Here is a 20,361-nt window from a genome sequence, read left to right on the forward strand (position 1 = left end):
TGTCCATCAAATTCTCCCAACCCAAATTGGAGCCGTATCTGTCCCTCACTACATCTTTAATCAAGTCATCCTCCGGTCCCACGATCCATCTAACCCATTTCGTCAGTAGAGCCACATTCAGTGTATCTATGTCAGGTACTCCAAGTCCACCTTGTTTAGTTGACGTGCATATGTCATTCCATGAAACCAGCGCCATGCCACGCCCTCCCCCTGCATTTTCCCCCTTCCAAAAGAATCACCGCATGATTCCGCACAGGCGCTTCTTAACACCCAGCAGAATTTTAAATACGGATAGATAAAAGGTTGGTATTGCTGATAATACAGATCGCAATAACACAAGTCTCCCCCCTCGCGACAGCACTCTCTGTTTCCATCCCTCCAAGCGTCTCTCCACCTTCTCCACCACTAGTTGCCAATCTGCTTTTTGTAGGTTACCGACAGATAGGGGTAGCCCTAGGTATCTCATAGGCAATGATCCCACTGGCATTTCAAGCGCACTGGCACACTAAGTCTCCTCCTCCAGCAATAGACCAAAACCCACAATTTCTGATTTTTCCTCTATGACAGACCCAGTCATGACTTCTCAATAATGCTACGTAGGAACTTTGTCGTCTAAAAAGATGTCAGAAATACACAAAAGCAGTAACTTTCCTGTTTTTCTGATTGATTTTGAAAAAGTGATAATAGTTTTATCCATCGAATAGTCAGGCCAGCTTTGTGATATGATCCTATCAAAGGTTGAAGACAGTTACATCTGTCTTTAGGGAGAAATAAAATTGTAAACATCCAAATGTAAGGGACGGGGAGGATGCTCATTTTCCTCTCTCGTGTCTCATCTCCAATATCTCCACAGCCTTATCGTATCACTTTGCTTGATAGGAAAAGCAAATTAGTTCAATTTAGCATTGCTATGGAACCCATACCAGATCAAATTTTGAAAACATTTTCTTTCCTCTTATCCACCCATATAAGAGTTTGAAATGAGCTGTAGATCACTTCTAGTTTGATAAACAGAAAAAATACCGTTAATTTGGAAGGAGCTGAATCGCGGAGTTCAGTGAGAATAGACAGTTGAAAAAGATATCACGGTGAAATTGATAATATTTGGGCTAGCATCAAATAAAAAATCAAAAGTAATGCTTTTGAGGAGAGATATTTTTCAGAATTCTGATGTGCTCCCAGACTTTATTGCGGGCGATTGAGAGGAAGGGAAGAGAGAGTGTAGATAAAAGAGGGAGAGGGCTATTCTGTGCAACAAAGAATTGAAAGTGAACGCAATTCTCCATTTCCCCCTTCCATTCCTCCCTCCTAATATTTATGGACTCTACAAATCCCAAAGAAATAACTAGACATAGCCATCGTTTTCTTCACAAGGGTGTCCATTATATGCCTATCTTTCCACTTCTAGAACTTTTGGATGCAATTCACGCCAACAAGACTGCAGGAAGAAATAAAGGTCACCCAAAAATTTTCAACCTTAATTTTCTATTCAATATACCTTGGTTTAATACAGGCACTGTCGCATCTGTAAATCGGAATGCAAAAGACAGGCCATCATTGGACATGTCCCTGAAATTCAACCAAAAGGCAGTACATTATAGTTCACATCATACAAACAACCTTTAAATAAGTGTAAAAACATGAAAACGGCCATCACTGCATAATCTGTGGAAAGTACACACAACACTCGTAAAAATCTTTAAATAAGTGTAGCTTCTGCTCAAGCATCACCCGAAGAGCTGAGAACAAGTTGAGAAAAGGAGTTAATAGCCAACAATGAATTAATTTACAGCAATATTGCATTTTTTTTCCACGATCATAAGGCGCATCACTTTCCTGGAGTAGTAAGTTACTGGTTAGAAACAAATCTTAAGAACTTGAACGTCATGGCAAACAGGTAGGCAAGGTTAACAAACATGCTGAGTTCTTCGCTTGAGACCTTAAATTGTGAGCTCTCCTTGACCGAACCCTAGGTCGAGGAGAGAAGAGACAGAAGAGACAAACAACGCTATTCTGTTTTCTTCATTAAACAAAGTTTCCCCCTGTACCCTTTATATAACAGATACATGGACAGGTTACATGCATTGGACTTATGAGCCTGTAATGGGCAAAATAAGGAAAGTTAAAAATAGACAGGACTCTCTGGTTAACATAAATGGGTCATGTTCTGGAGAGAAACGCTACATACATGGAATGCTAGAATGTTTCGACCACGCCAGGGTCATAAATAAAGGATTTTACTGGGAGGGTAGACATTAGATTTCTAGAACATTTGGTTCAAACAGTAGATGGAAAACCTTTTGCACTACGTACCATACTTGTTGGATTCAAGCGCTTTCCAACTGTGCTAAAAGCTACAGCTGATAGGAAGGGCGCTACTTTTCATCTTCTAGCAAAATGTTGTTCTCGAACACTTCCCCACAATGCCTGCTGCTGTCTTATTTATGCCCCCACCATGCAGAGTGTTGCGTCTGGGATTTGAACTTGCAACCTGGCTCTGATACCATGTCGGATTCAAGCACTTACCAACTGTCTTAAAAGCTATAGCTAATAGCAAGGGTGTTCTTCAACAATACCATATGATCAATCCAACAATACCATATGGACAATACCATATGATCAATCTTCTGGCTCAATCTTCTTTTCCTTACATTGCCCACCCTCTTTTCTTTACAAAAGGTCCAAAAAAGATTAAGATTGGTGTTGAATATGTATTTCTCTTTGATGTAATGGGCCTCTCTCTCCTACTTATGTACCCCTGTTATGGAACCTCTAACCTAATGAGAATTTTTCTGTTTTTTTCTCTCAAACCCATCCTTCTCCTCTGGGTTTCTTCATGGTATCAGAGCCACCATTCGCCACGGTCTGAATGCCACCGACGACCTTGCTGATCAAACTCTGTTGGATTCAAAGCCTTGATTTCTCAGTGTCTATCCTTCAACAGTTTTTCTTCAATTCATATCCTTCGACACTCGGAGCTTCTGGCATCGTTCTTCCGGCATCTATCCCGCTATCCGCAATCTTCTGGGTTCGCGGCGATCTTCCGACATCCTTCCGGCATCTCGCGATCTGCAATCAGCATCTATCCTTTGACGGCGATCTTCCGGCATCGATCTCTTGGCATCATTTTCTCTTGGTGCCTCGGTCTGCCACGATCCTTCGAGTGCGTTGATCCCTCAGTCTGCCGAGGTTCGGGATTCCTCTGCTGATTCAACGCATCTGTGTTAACCTTCCGCCCGTCTTGATCTGAACGACGCCGGCGTGTCTTGTCAAGTCAATTGTTTGGCACCGACCGTGGGGCTACTTTCTTGATTGACTACTTTCTCGATCGTTTGACATCATCGACCTGTTTGGTATATTGCTCACAGTTCCTTACTGTTTGGCGTTATTACCATCAGTGACTCCAGTCTAGTCATCGACTGTTGCCACCTTAATTACCCAAATCAGAGTATCTCATCGGGATTCATTACTCTCGCCAGACCTCCTACACCTTATGGCGTCCAACGACTCTACTACTTCTGCTGCCGCTTTGCCACCAGGGCTGCCTCCGCACTCATCTGAGTTGAACTCTTGGCACTATTCCCTGCCACGTATGTCGTCTGAATTCCGATTTAATGGGTTGAATCTTCTTCAATGACGTCAGTATGTTCAAATTACCTTGAAAGGGAAGCTCATGAAGCATCTTGTGGAAGACCCGCCATCTCCCACTGCCTCTCACTATGAGCACTGGCTTGATGTTGAGGGTGTAGTTCACAGGTGGCTGCTAGGCAGTATCAGTCCATCCTATGCTGCAGAATTCATGTCCCTAAACTCCGCCAAGGAGATATGGGACGCGGCACAAGAATCCCACTCGAAGCGGAACAACTTGGCCATTATATATGACCTTGTAACTCGCTCCACGAACTTGGTCCAGGGTCCACGCTCTGTTCGGGCCTATCCCCACGAATTGTCGTCTCTTTGGGCTGAGTTGGACCACTACATGCCACCTAACCCTCATTCAGTCGACCGTGGATATGTTCTTCAGCTACGGGTGTTCAAATTCCTCATGGGACTGAATCCCGAGTACGAGTCTTTACATGGCCAACTACTTCATCATGAAAAAGTTCCTACCTTGAAGGAAGCCCTGGTGGCCATTCAGACGGAGGAAACCCAGCTCGGCATATTCCATTCCGAACCCGTCTCGGCAATGACTGTTCAGCAGCTAGGGAGCTCACGGTCTACATCTGTGCGGGCCGTGTCACCGTATGTCTTCTCCTAGGGTGACGCCACCAAACATGAACCCCCCGGTCCAGCAATCGGCGTCTACAAGCTATGGTGCCCATGGTGATTCTTCTCTTTTCTGCAACTATTGCAAGAAACAAGGTCATTCCAAGGAGACGTGCTACAAGCTACAGCGAAAGAATGCTCATCAAAGCCACTTGGTGACTCATCTTCCTATCCCCTCCGGGCAGTTCATGACTCCTCCTACGTCTCTTCCTGAGATACCTCAACCAACTACTGAAGCCACATCTTCAATGGGAGCCCAGCTCCGACATGATGAAATCGACCAACTCCGACAGTTTCTTCAATCCAAATTGATGGACTCTACTTCCCTCATTCATCAAGGTAAACCTTTTCCCCCTTCCAATGTGCAGTGGATAGTTGACTCCGGTGCCACCGCCCATTTGACTCCTATCTCCCTGTGTTTTCTCACCTACACTCCTCTCCTCGTTCTCATAAAGTCAGTACTGCATACGGTGATCTCCTTCTTGTGGCCGGTGTGGGGAGTATCCAACTGTCCTCCACTCTTACCCTTACCCATGTTCTTCATGTTCCTCGTCTTACCCTGAATCTCTTATCCTTTCATCACCTCGTCCAAGACCTTGGTCAAGACGTATATTTTACTCCTAATTCTTGCTTCTATCGTGATAAGGTGTCGCGGCAGACGACTACACTTGCTGAGGGGTACGGTGGCCTCTACGTTCTCCATCGTCCTCCACACATCTCTCCTTTGGTCCCTGCTCTCGACCTAGCTCTCTCCACTGCAACGCCGCATCCTCTTTGGCTTCTTCACTGTCGCTTGGGACATCCTTCCTTTTCTACCTTGAAGCTTATGTTTCCTCGTTTATTAAATGGACGTCCTGTGGACGGGTTTGTTTGTGAACCATGTCAGTTAGCTATACATACTCGAACAACATATCCTTCCTCTGATCAGTCTTCACGTTCATCGTCTCCTTTCTCTCTCATTCACAGTGACCAATGGGGGCCCACCCCCATTCCGAGTGTTTCGGGCGCCCGATGGTTAGTGATCTTTGTGGATGATTTTACCCGCGTTACATGGGCATATCTTCTCAAACATAAATCTGACCTTTCCCAAACTATCATTTCTTTCCATGCTCTAATCCAAACTCAATTTGCTACATCCTTAAAACGCTTCCGCTCCGATAATGCCCGTGATTACGTTAATTCCACCGTCTCCAACTTCTTCACCTCTAATGGCATCGTCCATGAAACCTCCCAACAAAATGGTCTTGCGGAACGTAAGTTTCGTCACATCTTTGACACCACTCGCTCCTTTCTTCTTCACATGGACATGCCCAAATTTTTCTGGGGTGAGGCTTCTCTCACCGCAGTCCATCTCATCAACCGCCTCCCCTCTCGTGTTCTTTCTCACGTTTCCCCTATTGATGCCCTTCATCAAGCCTACCCCATGGTTTCCTTGAAAACTAATCTCATTCCTCGTATTTTTTGGTGCTCCTGCTACGTCCCTAAGCATCATCCTTCTTGAGACAAGCTTTATGCTAAGGCGCTCAGATGTGTCTTTGTGGATTACTCTTCTCCCAAAAGGGGTATAAGTGCTATCATCCTTCTACTCATCACTTCATTGTCCGTAAAGATGTCACCTTTGACGAGTCCACTCCTCTTTACGTTTATGAATCGTCGTCCTCTCCTTCCTCTTCTCATTCCTGTAACGAGTCCCTTGACTTCCTTGTTCCCCTTCCATCTCCCTCATTGTCTCCTCTCCCTGCTTGCCCTCCATCTTTGGCTCCTCCCTCAAAATTTGATGGAACCACGTATCATCGCCGCCCGCGTCCTCTCTTGCCTGTCTCTGTCTCGACACCTACATCACCCACTGCTGAACCGAATCTTCCTCCCCCGGGTGACGACCTTCCTATTGTCCTCCGGAAAGTCTCTCGCCAATGCACCTCCACCCCTTTATACCCTTTGGCCAATTATCTTTCCTCCCATCGCCTCTCCCCGTCCTACCGTGCTCTTCTCACCCGTCTTGATTCCATCTCCATTCCGAAGACTGTGGCTGAAGCGTTGGCTTCCTCTGAATGGTGACGCGCTATGAACGAGGAATTGGCTGCTTTGGAAAAAAACCGGACGTGGGATCTGGGGTCTTTACCTTCCGGCAAGCACGTCGTTGGCTGTTGATGGGTCTATAGCGTCAAATATCATTCCGATGGTTCCCTTGAATGGTATAAGGCACATCTTGTGGCTTAGGGCTATACTCAACAATTTGGTGTTGACTATTTGGAGACATTTGCCCCCGTGGCTAAGATGAACACTGTTCGTCTTCTTATTGCACTTGCGGCTCATTATGATTGGCCTCTTCAGCAGTTCGACATCAAGAATGCCTTTCTTCATGGTGATCTCCATGAGGAAGTTTATATGGCCTTGCCTCCTGGCTATGCGGCTCAATCTTCGGCGTTTCCCTTGGTGTGCCTTCTCAAGAAGGCCCTCTATGGCTTGAAGCAATCTCCTCGTGCTTGGTTCGGTCGTTTTACGCACTCTATGAAATTATTTGGCTACTCTCAGTGCAATGGTGATCATACACGTTTTTACTGTCACTCCACGCCCGGGGCGTCACCATACTTCTTGTGTATGTGGATGACATTATTATTAGGGGAATGATTCGCAAGCCGCGACGCTATTGGCGACTCATCTCACTAGTGAGTTTGACATTAAACATCTTGGTGTACTGCGGTACTTTATTGGCATTCAAGTAGCCTACTCTGCGGCTGGGATTTTCCTTTGCCAACGGAAATATATTACCGATCTTCTTCAAGAGCATGGCAAGGCGGACTCCCAACCCCTTACTACTCCCATCGAGGTGAACCATCAGCTCTCTCTGGGGGAACACGAGGAGGCTGTTAATCAAGGAAGGTATCAAAGATTGGTTGGGAAGCTGATCTATCTCACTCACACTCGTCCTGACATTGCTTATGCTGTTGGCGTCTTAAGCCAATTTATGCATTCTCCGAAGACATATCATATGCATGCTGCCAACCGCGTACTTCGTTATCTCAAAGGTACCGTTGGTCTAGGCCTTCAATTTAAGCGTAAAGGTGGTCTCCAGTTAGATGTCTATACCGATGCGGATTATGCTGGCCCTCATGTTGATCGCCGCTCAACCACGGGCTACTACACCTTCCTTGGGGGAAATATTATCACATGGCGAAGCAAGAAGCAACCTGTTGTCTCTCGCTCGAGTGCAGAAGCTGAGTTCGTGCTCTGGCACAAGGCATCTGCGAGGCATTATGGATCACCAATCTCCTCGCAGAGTTGAAGCTATCGTGTGATCAATCTACTCAACTATTTTGTGATAACAAGTCGGCTATCAGCACTGCCCATGATCCAGTACAACATGATCGTACAAAGCATGTCGAAGTGGATCGTCACTTCATTAAAGAGAAGCTTGAGTCAAGACAGCTTTGCATATCATATGTTCCCTCCACCCATCAGCGAGCTTATATTTTTACCAAAGACCTGTCCGCTCCGCATTTCCAAGACTTGTGTGGCAAACTGGGAATGGATGATATCCACTCACCAGTTTGAGGGGGACTGTTGAACATGTATTTCTTTTTGATGTAATGGGCCTCTCTCTCCTACTCTCTATATGTACCCTTTTATGGAACCTCTAACCTAACGAGAATTTGCTACATCCTTCAAACGCTTCCACTCCGATAATGCCCGTGATTACGTTAATTCCACCGTCTCCAACTTCTTCACCTCTAATGGCATCGTCCATGAAACCTCTAATGGAGAACGGTTTGTCATTAAATAGAATACAGAAATTGGAGGAGAAACTGAGAAAAACTAGAATTGGGTCCAAGTCGTCCAAGATTGTCCTCTACATTGTTAGGCATTCCAGATGCTGAATGAGCCTAAATAGTTTTCTGAAGTTCTTACCAACTCCACAGTGATACAAGAGGCCCCCTTCCACCATCCAGAAACTCAAGATCAAGGAATTTACAAATTCCACATTATAGTTAGAGGCAAAACTTACTACCATAGCCAAGAATGATTGGGTCAAATAAGAGAAAGAAACTGTTTAAATTATAATCAGTCCTACAGTCGGATCAACTCTATCACTCTTTGTAGTCCATGAAAGTAAAGCCCCGCAGTTGGACATGAGAAAATTAGAAGAAAATGTGAACAGATATAGAAATAGTGTTTCGCCATTGGTCATGCATTGTATAATGACGATGGATTAAGTTTCATTCATTGATAAGCATTTGGAAGAAACGATGTACTAATATGGAGAAATAAACTTGACATAATTTGCTAAGCTAATAAGATATTGCATAAGGTTTATCAAGATATTTTAAAATTCTGGAATGTCGGTGTGGCATGCTTTCAAATATTTAAATAGGGAATACTGTTGAAATGTCTACCAGAAGGACAAAATTACATACATCTCTTCAGAAACCACGAGCAAAAGACTTAACAGTGTAATCTATTTATACAGATTTAATGAAAAGGTTTTCCCAAATATTTCAAAATTGAGGAAAAAACTAATGGAGTCTTCCTTGGGCTACAAATTTTGGTCAACGCATAGATAATTAGCCTTTGGACCTTATTTTTGTTACTCGACAATGTGTTGAATATCTTCTGTCCCGTCCCAACAGACAAAGGACAACAAGAAGACACAGTTGGAAAACTCTCCCTCTCCTGGTATATCTTTGTCTCATCCTTTCATTGGCGCTGTTATTCTTCATTTTTTCATAAATATGCAAGAACGAAAATATGATCTATGGAGACCCAAAAATTTTCACTAGTTTTTTAGAAAAAAATGCCCCTGAAGCTGCATGCAATGTGATATAGCAAACAAATAACAGAAAATTTAAATCCATGGTTGTGATAAAAAATACAAGAAAATATAAGCTAGATGCTTCAAGAATTTTACATGTCAACATTAAACTGATGAGAGCTAAAAAATTATGGCAAGAAAAAATACATAAGTCGATGCCACTTGCCTCCTATCTCTGCCAGGAATACTACTCGCAAGTCTTGCTGTCTGGGCTGCTGCATCTGCAGATGCAGTCTCTGGTGTTGCTCTCAAAATCTCACAAATCAGTTGTTGGCATTCACTCTGTCCATTAGGCCAAAAACAATTACCGTAAAGTCGAGTTGCCCCAGTTGAAGTACTAAGTTAAACTAACCCAAATACTCTCCTCGACAGATTAGTTTGACAATTAAAATCCACAAAAATAATTAGGCCACACTTTTGGCATAAAACAATAACTGCCAACACGTTTGGCATAAATCAGACCACAAAGCCATTCTTTACTAGAGTGTTGACACTTTCATCATCAAAGTTTGGTTAAAACAAGAAGCCTTACCTGTATGACTGACAAGGAGAAACTTAAGCTAAAGCCCCCAGTAATTTGAGAAGCTTCAGCGTCAGTGTTCCAGTTTCCAGCTCCACTTGTGGTTCTCAAACTATGATTGTCACTCTTCTGTGCTAGCTCTGACTCCAAAAGCTTTCCAACAGTAGCATGGTTCTCTATCAATGATATCAATGACATTCTTTAATTCTTAAAAGTATAAAGTGAATGCAATAAAATTAGGAAATAGCAATACGTACCAATTATTTGTACAACAGTATCCAGTACAGATGTAAGCAAATCTCCAGCTGCAGACTGTGCTACTCCAATGGGCGTCATAGCTGTCGACACGGGGCTGAGAGCCATTTGTGTTCCAATGAAGGATGCTCCAGTCTTTCCTGTCAGGCGCCTCTCTGCTAACCCTCTAGATGAATAAATTGTAGCCTCACTTTTGGCATTTTGACTATTAAATGATGGACCTCGAGCAGATGTAAACGCCTTTATCGTTGAAGAGATGATCTCATGGACTGAAGGTCTGAGCCTCTGACTGTTCTCAAACAGAAGATCAAAAAAAACAAAGGAGAGAGATCTTGCGTCAACACTCCAAAATAAGGGTCTCTAATGGTTCATAAGATTATTCCCACAAATGTACATGTATCTACAAAATTTATACGAATAGAACTTACATGATTAAACTATAATAATGAAAACAGAACATAGGAAAGAAATAATAAAAACAAAACTTGAAGATATCAATAAACATGTACTGACCTTGAAGCCCTTATGGCTTTGATACATTAGGATTAATAAAACTTCAATCTTGAAACATTGATTGATTCGGGGATTCACAGGAGAGAAAAGATAGAAGCCAAAGAGAGGGAGATATTTGTGGGCAAAGGCCCTATCACACAATACATCACCACAAAGGTCAAACAGTAAATCTGGCAAACCAAAGTGAGCACTAATGCAACAAGAAGTTGTGTTCACTTTTGTGTCAGGCACAAATGTTTCCACAAATGTCTCCAACAATGCAAACGTCTTCTGTATCTACAATTGGGAGTAATTTTTTTTTAACAATTCTACAATTGGGAGTGATACAATACCACCAGGGAAGTATCAGAATTCTGGATTATGCAAGAGTTGAAAAGGTGCAAGAGGAGGGAAAGAGGGGAAATGACTGAAAGTTATTCACCTTCAGAACTTGAGAGGTTATTTAATCATTTCCTGCTCTAAATGGATGCATCACTGCTCCCCCATTCAGCAACAGTTGTCCTCCAGCTGGTAGGGACAGCTGCTGAGGTGCCAGCAGCAGTGGAGGTGGCAGTGAGACTCAGCATCTGTGGAGCAGCAGTGGTGGTTTCAGTTAAGGCACCAGTATTGGCATTGGCAGACATGGTGGTGGAGGCGGCAGTGTTTGGTTGCACTGCTCCCGCTCCTCGCGTCTTTTTCTTTCTAACAAACATTAGATTAGAAATCAAAAGAAAAGTTCTGTTAGGTTCTTAGTAGCAGTCGACAACCTTTTTACTTCACATAGCTTTTCGTCTCCTTGATAGCTGGAAGTTCTCCAAAAGTATGAAAAGCTGGAGGACTTTGTACCATCCATTCAAGTGTGGTTGGATTCTGTTCAACAGCCCAAGGACTTGGAGCACATTTTTTATTCTTTCCACTGCTTGAAGTGATTGTTACGACCACGAAGAAACGACGAATCCCAACTACGGATATATAAGAGCCGAAACTGCAGCATCTGGCAGAATGATAGTGATGTTGGGAAGGCATACCGCAGGCTGGCCCATGACTGGACAGCATTTGGATGACAGTTGAATCCCGACTGGTTTGCAGGTCAGGCTTCAGATGGCCCGCAAGGGGATCATGGATGAACCACACGTAAACTGCAACAGGGCCTGTTGGACCAAGTCATGGCAGACTGGCACTTGACGCCCTTGGTTGAAGTGGCCAACCAGCAGTTGAGCCCCATGTGATAGGCCTAGGTTCATTTAGTCTGTCAAGCTCTTACTTGCAGGGTACTGCGATTCCAGGCCTGGAGTAATTGGAGGGGCAAATTTTATAAGGGAGCTGTCTCAAACCTAGGGTTTGTGACATGATGATTCTCTGAAATGTCACATGATGCTTCACGGAACCACCACGGGGATCCCTCACATGATCTCTGACAAGGTAACTGAGTCGTGTCAGTGACAGTGGCATGGTGATGGCGGCTCGCGAGAGGTGACCATGGTGGATGTGGCAGCAACAGTGGCAACAGCAGTAGTTTGCGGGAGGAGTCGCTGTAGTGGCAGGGCTGCAGATGATGCGGAGATGATGGCAGTGACTGCTGAAATCGGTGACAATGTGGAGACCACAGATTCCGAAAACGCGCATACAGCTCTTGGAGTTTGGATATGCCTCCCTCAACAGTCTTCCAGTCTCCAAAAAGATCTTCGCCAATGCCCTTGGTACACATTAACAACTTTTCTCTCTACTCTTCACTCAACTTCGGTATAGCCTTCAGAATGCCCTCTGGTATCTCCCTTATTTCTTCAAGCTATGAACTCAGTTCTAATGCCATTGATGTGATTCCTACATAAGAGTACCATAAAAATGGACTCTGAGAAAGGAAGAGTACAAGAGTAAATTTCCCACAAACTTATCCGAGAATGTACAAGAATAGAGGCAGGTATGAGGGACATGCCACTCAGCGTGCACGTGCCTAGACAAGAAGTCACTCTGTAAATTATGTGGCTGAACTCCATCCCCCTACCACCTTTATTCTTCCCTCAGATATCATTCTCGTCTATTCATTGGCCATTTCTCCCTTGGACGAGACCTCTGACTACTCTTCTTTAGACCAACCGGAGTCGAATCACATATGAATGTGACAGAAAAGATAGAAGAAACCATTAATATCTTAAAGATATGCATAAGGATGATGAAATCTTGATCGGAAGAAAAGGAAGAGGAGACTGCATTTTAAGTGATGAAGTTAGAAGGAGGACTATCATATGGGAGGGAATTCAAGAGATATACAAACACAAAAAAAGGAGAAAAAAATCACAAACGAGGAGCTATAAAACATAATTGACGATCACCAGATAGTTGTTGCAACGAGACACAAGATCGCATTCAGGATCTTCAGGCCTGATTACCCGTGATATCATGATAAGATAAGGGTACAAGATAAAGAATAATTCTTGATAGTTATTATAACCGTTGACAGGTCTGTTAATGTGTAGTACACAGCTTATATGTACTATACGTTACCTATGGGTTGTATGAAAAGACCTATGACAGTTGCGACTTATGAGACCGTTGCCCTATGGGTCTGTATATATACTTTTTATTCTCATTAATGAAATATGCATTTAGTCTTGCCCTCTTCATGTCTCCCTCTTCTTTCATATTCCTATTAGAAATCTATCAGGGCCTATATACAGGGCTACCACGAGAGAGTGAAAATAGGAAAAATAACATGGAAAAACAAAGATAATGGGCAGTAGGGCATCATAACAGAAGTCTTAAGTCCACAAGTATCCATTAAAAAATTAAATTATGGACACAAAAAGGAAATCTACATTTTTAGTGGTGGCCTTTTACAATTCCTACAATAGATGAATAACTTATTTAATAGTGCTAGATCAAGATGAAGGTTATAAAAGTACCATATTATAGCCCCCGCAGCTGCAACCTTACCAAGCATGCAAAGACACTCTACCAATGTCTGTAAGTACTTCACATTGAGTGAAGCATCACTTTTTTTCATACTTTCCTACAGCCAAAAAGATATCAATAAAAAATAGTAAAAAGAAGAAAAAAATGCAAGAGAAAAAAATCAATAGATTCGAACAGGAAACAATGCAAACTGAAGAGGTGGAATCCAGAATCATCAAGAGTATTTCAAAGCCAAGGAGGGTACTTTTGACGATTTGAACTGACCATCATGAATCAGTAGGAGAAAAAAGACGACTCATCCTAAATAATATTTCAACTTTTAAGAGAACATACGACAAACTCATCTGGCGTTGCGCATGAAAGCCACAAAGGAAGTTGGTGAGAGGTAGCTGTGGTCTCCTTGTCATGATCTCCTTCAGAAGCAACCCCATTTGCTGTATCTAGTGGCCCATCAGCGTAATGACCATCCAAGGTTGAACTGAAAAAATTGACTATACTTAGATAAGACCAATGAAACAAAATAAATCATAGTAACAACCAAGAAAACAGAGTACAATCTAGAATTATAGTCCCTGGGTGGCAAGGGTGAAAGAACATTGGCAACCAAGGAGGCTTTGCCAGTTACCAACATGCCAGTCTAGATTAAATTCATAAATCATAAACTCAAGATTGCACAAAAATCTTAAAAAGCAAAGGGAAAGCCTATGCACAAATCCAACAGGGCAACGAGGAAGACAAAAATATGATCCAAGCATGGCGAGCCATCTGGCATCTTAAGTTTCCGCTTAACGCCAAGATTTTTGGGTGGCTCTTGCTCCGAAAGAGATTGATGACCTGCGTCTTTCTCAAGAGGATGTATCCAGATGCCCCGACAGTATGCGTGTTGTGCACGAGAGATGACGAAGATTGTAATCATTTATTTTTTGGATGCCCTTTTGCACGCACAGTTTGGGCCACCCAAGCACAGTTGGCGGTGAACACGTCATCAGAGGAGGCCTTTTGGGATTCTATGAAGAGGACTGGTACCAGACATAGAGAAGTGGGGGGCCCATCGCTGAGAGTGCTCTGGGGAATCTGGCTACACAGAAATGAGGTGATCTACAGACAGGCTTGCCCATGAGGTAGGTCTCCTAGCATCATGGTTTTCCTCGACGGGGATGAAGAGGGAAGAGGAAAATGTATACATGTAATAGAGCCCTAGGGCTCGAACCATGTACTTGTCAGGTGGTTATCGATTTGTTCGGGTGACCGCCTCATATGTTTTCAAAAAAATATATATATCTTTGTTCCATTCAAGAAACTGTCGGGATCTCAAGTGAGCCTCAGATGACTAGAAGATAAGAGGTTTAGTATGATTCCATATTAATAGAATTATTCACTGTTGAATGCGCCACTTTCTCTTCCTCTCTCATTTCTCTTAGTAATAGCCCATTCACATGGGCCCATTTCAGGCTCTCTTTCCTCTACATAATAAGTACCATGTGATGAACCCTAAGGCAAGTTTATGAGGGTTCAGCCTCTTTTTTTCGGGTTTTCTTCATCCGCCAAAGATTTTAAAGTCTAGGAAGAAATCAGCACTATTGCATGGATACAGAAAAACTCTTGGCAGAGTATACAAGAATATTCTGGAGAAATAGTACCATAATAGTTCAATGGATAATCCAAACTTTTAAATTATTACGTTGATAGAGTTTTGAATCAATAAACTAACCTCCCATCAAGTAAAGCTGTTTTATCATAATAACCGTCACTAAGAGCCACATTACCCAACTGACCGTCTCCTTTCATTGATCTGGTTCTTCGAGATAAAGAGTTTAAGTTTTTCACTGTCATCGTAACTGTTCCATTGGTAAATAATGAATCGAAGTCAACCGAGCTGAAATTTCCTGCACTGCAAATCAGGATTACAGTGTAAAAACAAAAATTAGTGTCAACTGAAGCAAATGGTGATGCACAAGAAGGCGTATTAGTGAAAATAAATTTAAAAACTGGGTACAATGAAACTGGGGAGAGAGAAATACACCTATACTGCCCCTTGTTGTAAAGGTGGCTATGGAGATCATCCAAAATTTTATAAAAGAGGACACCACGCAGCTTTGATAATTCCGATCGTACATCTTGCATGGCACCAACCTTAAAAAGATAAAATTGAAATTAAAATGGCAATGATGCAGTTAGGTCCTCTGAAGTCACAGAAAAGTTGAAACAAAAGTTGCTCCTAAATAAAGCATAACTTACAAAAATTATATGCATGACATTTCAGAAAATAAGTTGACCTTTCAAAGTTCAAATACATGTTTGCTATGGATAAAAAAAGAAGAAACGAGCATCAAAACTGTAGCAGAGTTAAGGGAAATTTCATTTTTCTTCTCATTAATCAACACAGAAATAAGTATTGTTCCCTTGAGTGCCAGAGTTCCATGTAGCTCTAACACCCACACTCCACTCAATTAGAGATTACACCAAAAGAAGATACATTTCTTCCCAAAGAGATACCCTCTTCGATAGGGTTATAAAAGCATATGGGCCATGTCATGGCACAATAAGTGAGCCCATTTATAGGCCACTTATAATGTTCCGTGACCATCATAGGCAAACTTATGTTGCACAAGATTATAGGCAACCTTAATGGCTAACTAGTTGAAAGAGTAGATGACAATGTCATGTTTCAAACTCCAAGTTATTCTTGGAATCTCTTTTTTTTTTAACTATAACAAGGGATGAACACCTGATGAATCGGTGAACCTTCCGTCAGGACCTCACAGGCCCTTTACATGCTTATCAGTCACCATCAAAACCTGCCTTCACTTCCCGTCGCTCTCAAGGACCATGCTGCCTTAAGTCCTTCCGATTCATGTATAGCTCCATTGGTAGAAGCCCTTCTACCTCTGAAAAACACCACGTTTCTATGTAGCCAGATGGCCCACAACTCCGCTAGTGCTCCACCCCTTTCCTTGTTTCTTCTTCCCACGTAATTCTGTGCCGACTCCCAAAAGGCCTGTTCAGATGTCACCTTCATCCTTGAGAGTAACTGGCTGGCCCAAACTGTGCGAGCAAAGGAGCATTCAAAGAAAAGATGGTTGCAACCTTCTTCCCCACGTTTTGCGAAAGACTCTTGTCATTAATCTTTTTCTTGCTAGCAGCCACCCAAAAAACTGCACCTTCAATGGGACTAGTGCCATGTCTTCCTCTTGTCCTTCTCGGATCATCGCACAAGCCTTATGGACCAAGAAGAGGCCATTTGTCCATGTCCAACTATCTCATTCTCCATCTTCTGGTCGTAGCTGAAACAGGGATTGTTGCATATCTACGAAATCTGATACACGCTGGTCGGAAAAGGCACCTTGTATGATCAGGATCCACGCTACCTCCCACCAGACACGCACGTGGGCATTTTGATCCTGGGCCAGTGCATACAGTCGGGGGAATATCTCACTCAGTATGCCCCGTGGCGACCATGCATCTCTCCAAAATTGGAATGTCTTCCCGTCGCCTACCTTGGCCGAGAAAAAACCTTGCACCCTAGGAAAGATCTGTCTCAGCCCTTACCAGAATGGCGATGCTCCATGATACATATCTGCCTTTCTGTCCCAATTCAGACCCTTACCATAGATGTCACGCAATAAATTGATGATCAAATCCTCCTGTGAATTCATAATTCTCTCCACCCATTTGGTTAGCAATGCTGTGTTCATGCTCTGCATGTGTAGGACCCCCAGACCTCCCATCTTAATTGGGCGGCACACCTTATCCCATGCCACCATCACCAGGCCCCCTCTTTATTCTGGCCCAGATCCTCTCCATAGAAAACGCCTCATCATGCCTTATATTCTCTTCCCGACTCCAGTGGGCATCTTGAATATGGAGAGATAGAAAATCTGAATGGTTGATAAAACTGACCTCAGAAGCACCAATCGTCCCCCCTCTAGATAACACTTTTGCTTGCCATCCCTCTGGTCGTCGTTCCACCTTCTCAATGACCGGTCGCTAATCAGCTTTCATCATCCTCCCCTTCGTTAGTGGTAGGCCCAGATATCCCATTGGAAGCCACCCAATTGGTGTTCTCAAAATCTCCACACACTGTGCTTCTTCTTCTGGCGAGAACCCGTTACTCATAAAAGCTGATTTGCTCCTGTTTATTTGGAGTCCCGAGAAGTCTGCAAACAGATCAAGTATGATGGATAAGTTCCTCGCTTCCCTCACTGAGCCTTCGATGAAGAAGGTGGTGTCATCAGCGTATTGAAGCAAGGGAATCCCATTTTATTGCTCGGATAGTTGATAGCCTTGCAGCAAGCCCTTTGTGCATGCTTGCTCAGTACATACTGCGAGTGCATCCACTGGCAAGACAAACAGTAACGATGCCAATGGGCAGCCCTGTCTCACTTCTCGTTGAGGTTGTATTTGACCACCTTCTGGGCGTCCGTTTACCAGCACCGTGCAGGAGTGCGATGTGATGCATCTCTTCACCCAGATTATCCATTCCTTGGGAAAGCCCCTCCTCTTCATGGATGCCCATAGGAAATCCTAGTCTACCTTCCACATGAACCCTCGTGTTCCCTTCCTCTTCCATGCGGCTATTATTTCTCCGGCTGTTACTGCACTATCCACCAGTAGCCTGCCGAGCATAAAGGCTGATTGAGCAAATCCAACCAGTTCACCAATCATGGTTCTCAACCTGTTTGCTAACACCTTGGCAATAATCAAATTGATTCTATTTGACAATGAAATAGGTCAAAAATCTTCAATTTTTTCTGCCCCTAGGCCTTTTGGCAAGAGGAATATATGTGATCTATTGATCTTCTCTATGTTTCCTCTTCCCTCTCTAAATTCATCAAATGTGACCATCACATCCGGACCGACCAGATTTCAACATTGGCTGTAAAAGAAGACTGGGATGTCATCTGGACCCGGAGCTCCCTCCCCATTCAACCCTTTAATTTCTGCCTTGACCTCGTATTCTTGGAATCTCTTGATCCACATTCTTGGAATCTCTTTGGTTACACGCGATGTAGCCTAGATATGGGGTCCATGCACCATTCAAGGACTCCCAAACCGTGCCCTGAGGTTGACACTCGCAGTCCAAGCTAGATCCATTGACATTCTTTAGCATCTGTGTAGCCATATCTGTATCTGGTCCCATAAGTCTGCTAACCCACTTGGCCAATAATGCTAAGTTCAAATCTAGCATTTTTAGTACCCCAAGCCCCCCAAATGGATCATTCTGCACACTATATTCCACAATACAAGGGCCATCTGATCATGAGCTTTTCTATAGGAATCCTGCCATCCTAAATTACATGCTCTAGCAGACCCTTACTGGTAACTTCAACACCGATAGGTAGAGGATGGGGTAGTGTTGAAAGCACGTGTCTTAGCAACACCAATCATCTCCTCTCAACAACAATATGGCTTGCCATCTCTCTAACTTTCACTTTACCTTCTCCAGTGCCGGTTGCCAATCTGTGGACTTGATACAAACCCCTGTCAACGGCAGGCTCAAATATTTTATGGGTAATGTACCACTAGGCGTCCCCAAGACACTGGAACAGAGGGCTTCCTCTTTTTGTGATAACCCAATGCTAACAATGGCTGACTTGGTGTGGTTAATGTGTAGTCCCGACAATCCACGGATAGGTTCTTAATCTCCTCAATACCCTATATGAAAAATGTGCCATCATCTGCGCATTGTAGTAGAAAAATACCTTTCGGGAAACTAGGTGTCCGAAAGCCCCTTCAACAGGCCTTTGGAGTAAGCCTCTGCTGTGCTTATGCCAATGGCATCCACTGCCAAGATAAAGAGCAGTGATGCTAGAGGGCATCCTTGTCTGACCCCTCATTTTGGCTGAATCCAGCTCCTTCCAGGGGTGCCCATTCACCAACACAGAAGTCCTAGTCAAGGCAGCCATATGCCTTTGCAAATCCACCTTCCGAATGATCCCTTTTACCTTCAATCTTTTCCATGACGTCAAGATTTCTGATGCAGCAACTGAGTTGTTAACCAGCTGTCAACCTGGAATGATCGCATATTGGAAGGACCAATCAAGTCGCCAATCACTTCGCTAAGCCGGTTGGCCAAGACCTTGGCTATGGTAAGATAGATAAAGTTGGATAGTGCAATCGGCCTAAAATCCCCCACTCTAATGCCACCTTGACTCTAGTGCAACACCAGATAATCATGGTTTAATATTTCCATCCAAATTTCCTTGTCGAAACTCCAACGTGGCCATTAACTCTGTCTTGACCATCTCTCAGATTGCAAAACTAGAAAACTGGAAAACCATCCGTCCCCAATGCTACTTCCCTGTCCAGTCCCTTGATGGTGGCTCGAACCAATGCCTGTGAGATGGGGCACAGCCCTCGCTGTTGTGCTGGCCTTAGCCGAGTTGCTCCTCTTCCACTCCTCTTTCATTTATGTCTTGCCCTTTGCCATGAGAAGCTCTTAAAATGATTTGTTAATGCTCTACCAATGGCCTGGGCTCCCACATACTCTGGGCTTCCTACTTGCGCCCTCGATATCAGATTTGTGCTCCTCTTGGAGCCAAGATCTGCACATCTTGAAGTATGTGGGCCACAAGGATCTCTTCTGTGATAGCCATATTGATGGAGTGTGATCCAACAAAGGTCAAGAAAGCAACCGCACATCTGCCAGGGGGAATAGCTCAAGTGGCTCCACCGAGCATAGGGAGCAGTCCAACCGAGATAGGGTTGTAGGGCCTGCCAAGCTCCATCATGTGTAAATACAGCCAATTGGCCCCATTTCCTTTAGAGACACATCTGCAATGAATGCCCATGAACGCCCACTCCTTGAGGTTTGAAACAACGTCTGCCAGCTCTCCCCAAAGGAATGTGTCGGGAACTGGGTTCTTTGGCACATAAACCGAGATGACCACAAACTGAAAGCCGACCCTTCTCCTCTTCAGTTGTGATGCCACCACTAACTGCACCGTCCAAAAGTCGTCTTAAGAAAAAAAGCTTTGTTTCAAGCCACCATCGACCCACCAGATCTTTCTACCGCATTCACAGACAAGTAGCCTGTGAGTAACTCACCGCCCACAACTCTCCAATCCCATGCCTCGCACTTTTGTAACATATTCTCCAAGCAGCA

The 20,361-nt window shown here is 43.7% G+C and overlaps 1 protein-coding gene across 1 annotated transcript in view; it reads right to left on the reverse strand.

Moving 5' to 3' along the window:
* Window positions 1–20,361, reverse strand: part of SEC8 (subunit of exocyst complex 8) — a 56,703-nt gene that overhangs the window by 17,232 nt on the left and 19,110 nt on the right. The window contains exons 6-13 of the mRNA XM_078585609.1: window positions 15,280–15,389; window positions 14,968–15,147; window positions 13,590–13,734; window positions 13,247–13,353; window positions 9,854–10,140; window positions 9,609–9,772; window positions 9,243–9,358; window positions 1,499–1,569 (exon numbers count right to left, since the gene is read on the reverse strand). Coding sequence (XP_078441735.1) covers window positions 1,499–1,569; window positions 9,243–9,358; window positions 9,609–9,772; window positions 9,854–10,140; window positions 13,247–13,353; window positions 13,590–13,734; window positions 14,968–15,147; window positions 15,280–15,389 — 1,180 coding nt within the window. The remainder of the gene's footprint in view (window positions 1–1,498; window positions 1,570–9,242; window positions 9,359–9,608; window positions 9,773–9,853; window positions 10,141–13,246; window positions 13,354–13,589; window positions 13,735–14,967; window positions 15,148–15,279; window positions 15,390–20,361) is intronic.

The sequence above is a fragment of the Wolffia australiana genome, chromosome 14 (assembly GCF_029677425.1).
Source record: "Wolffia australiana isolate 7733 chromosome 14, ASM2967742v1".
Classification (NCBI taxonomy): domain Eukaryota; kingdom Viridiplantae; phylum Streptophyta; class Magnoliopsida; order Alismatales; family Araceae; genus Wolffia; species Wolffia australiana.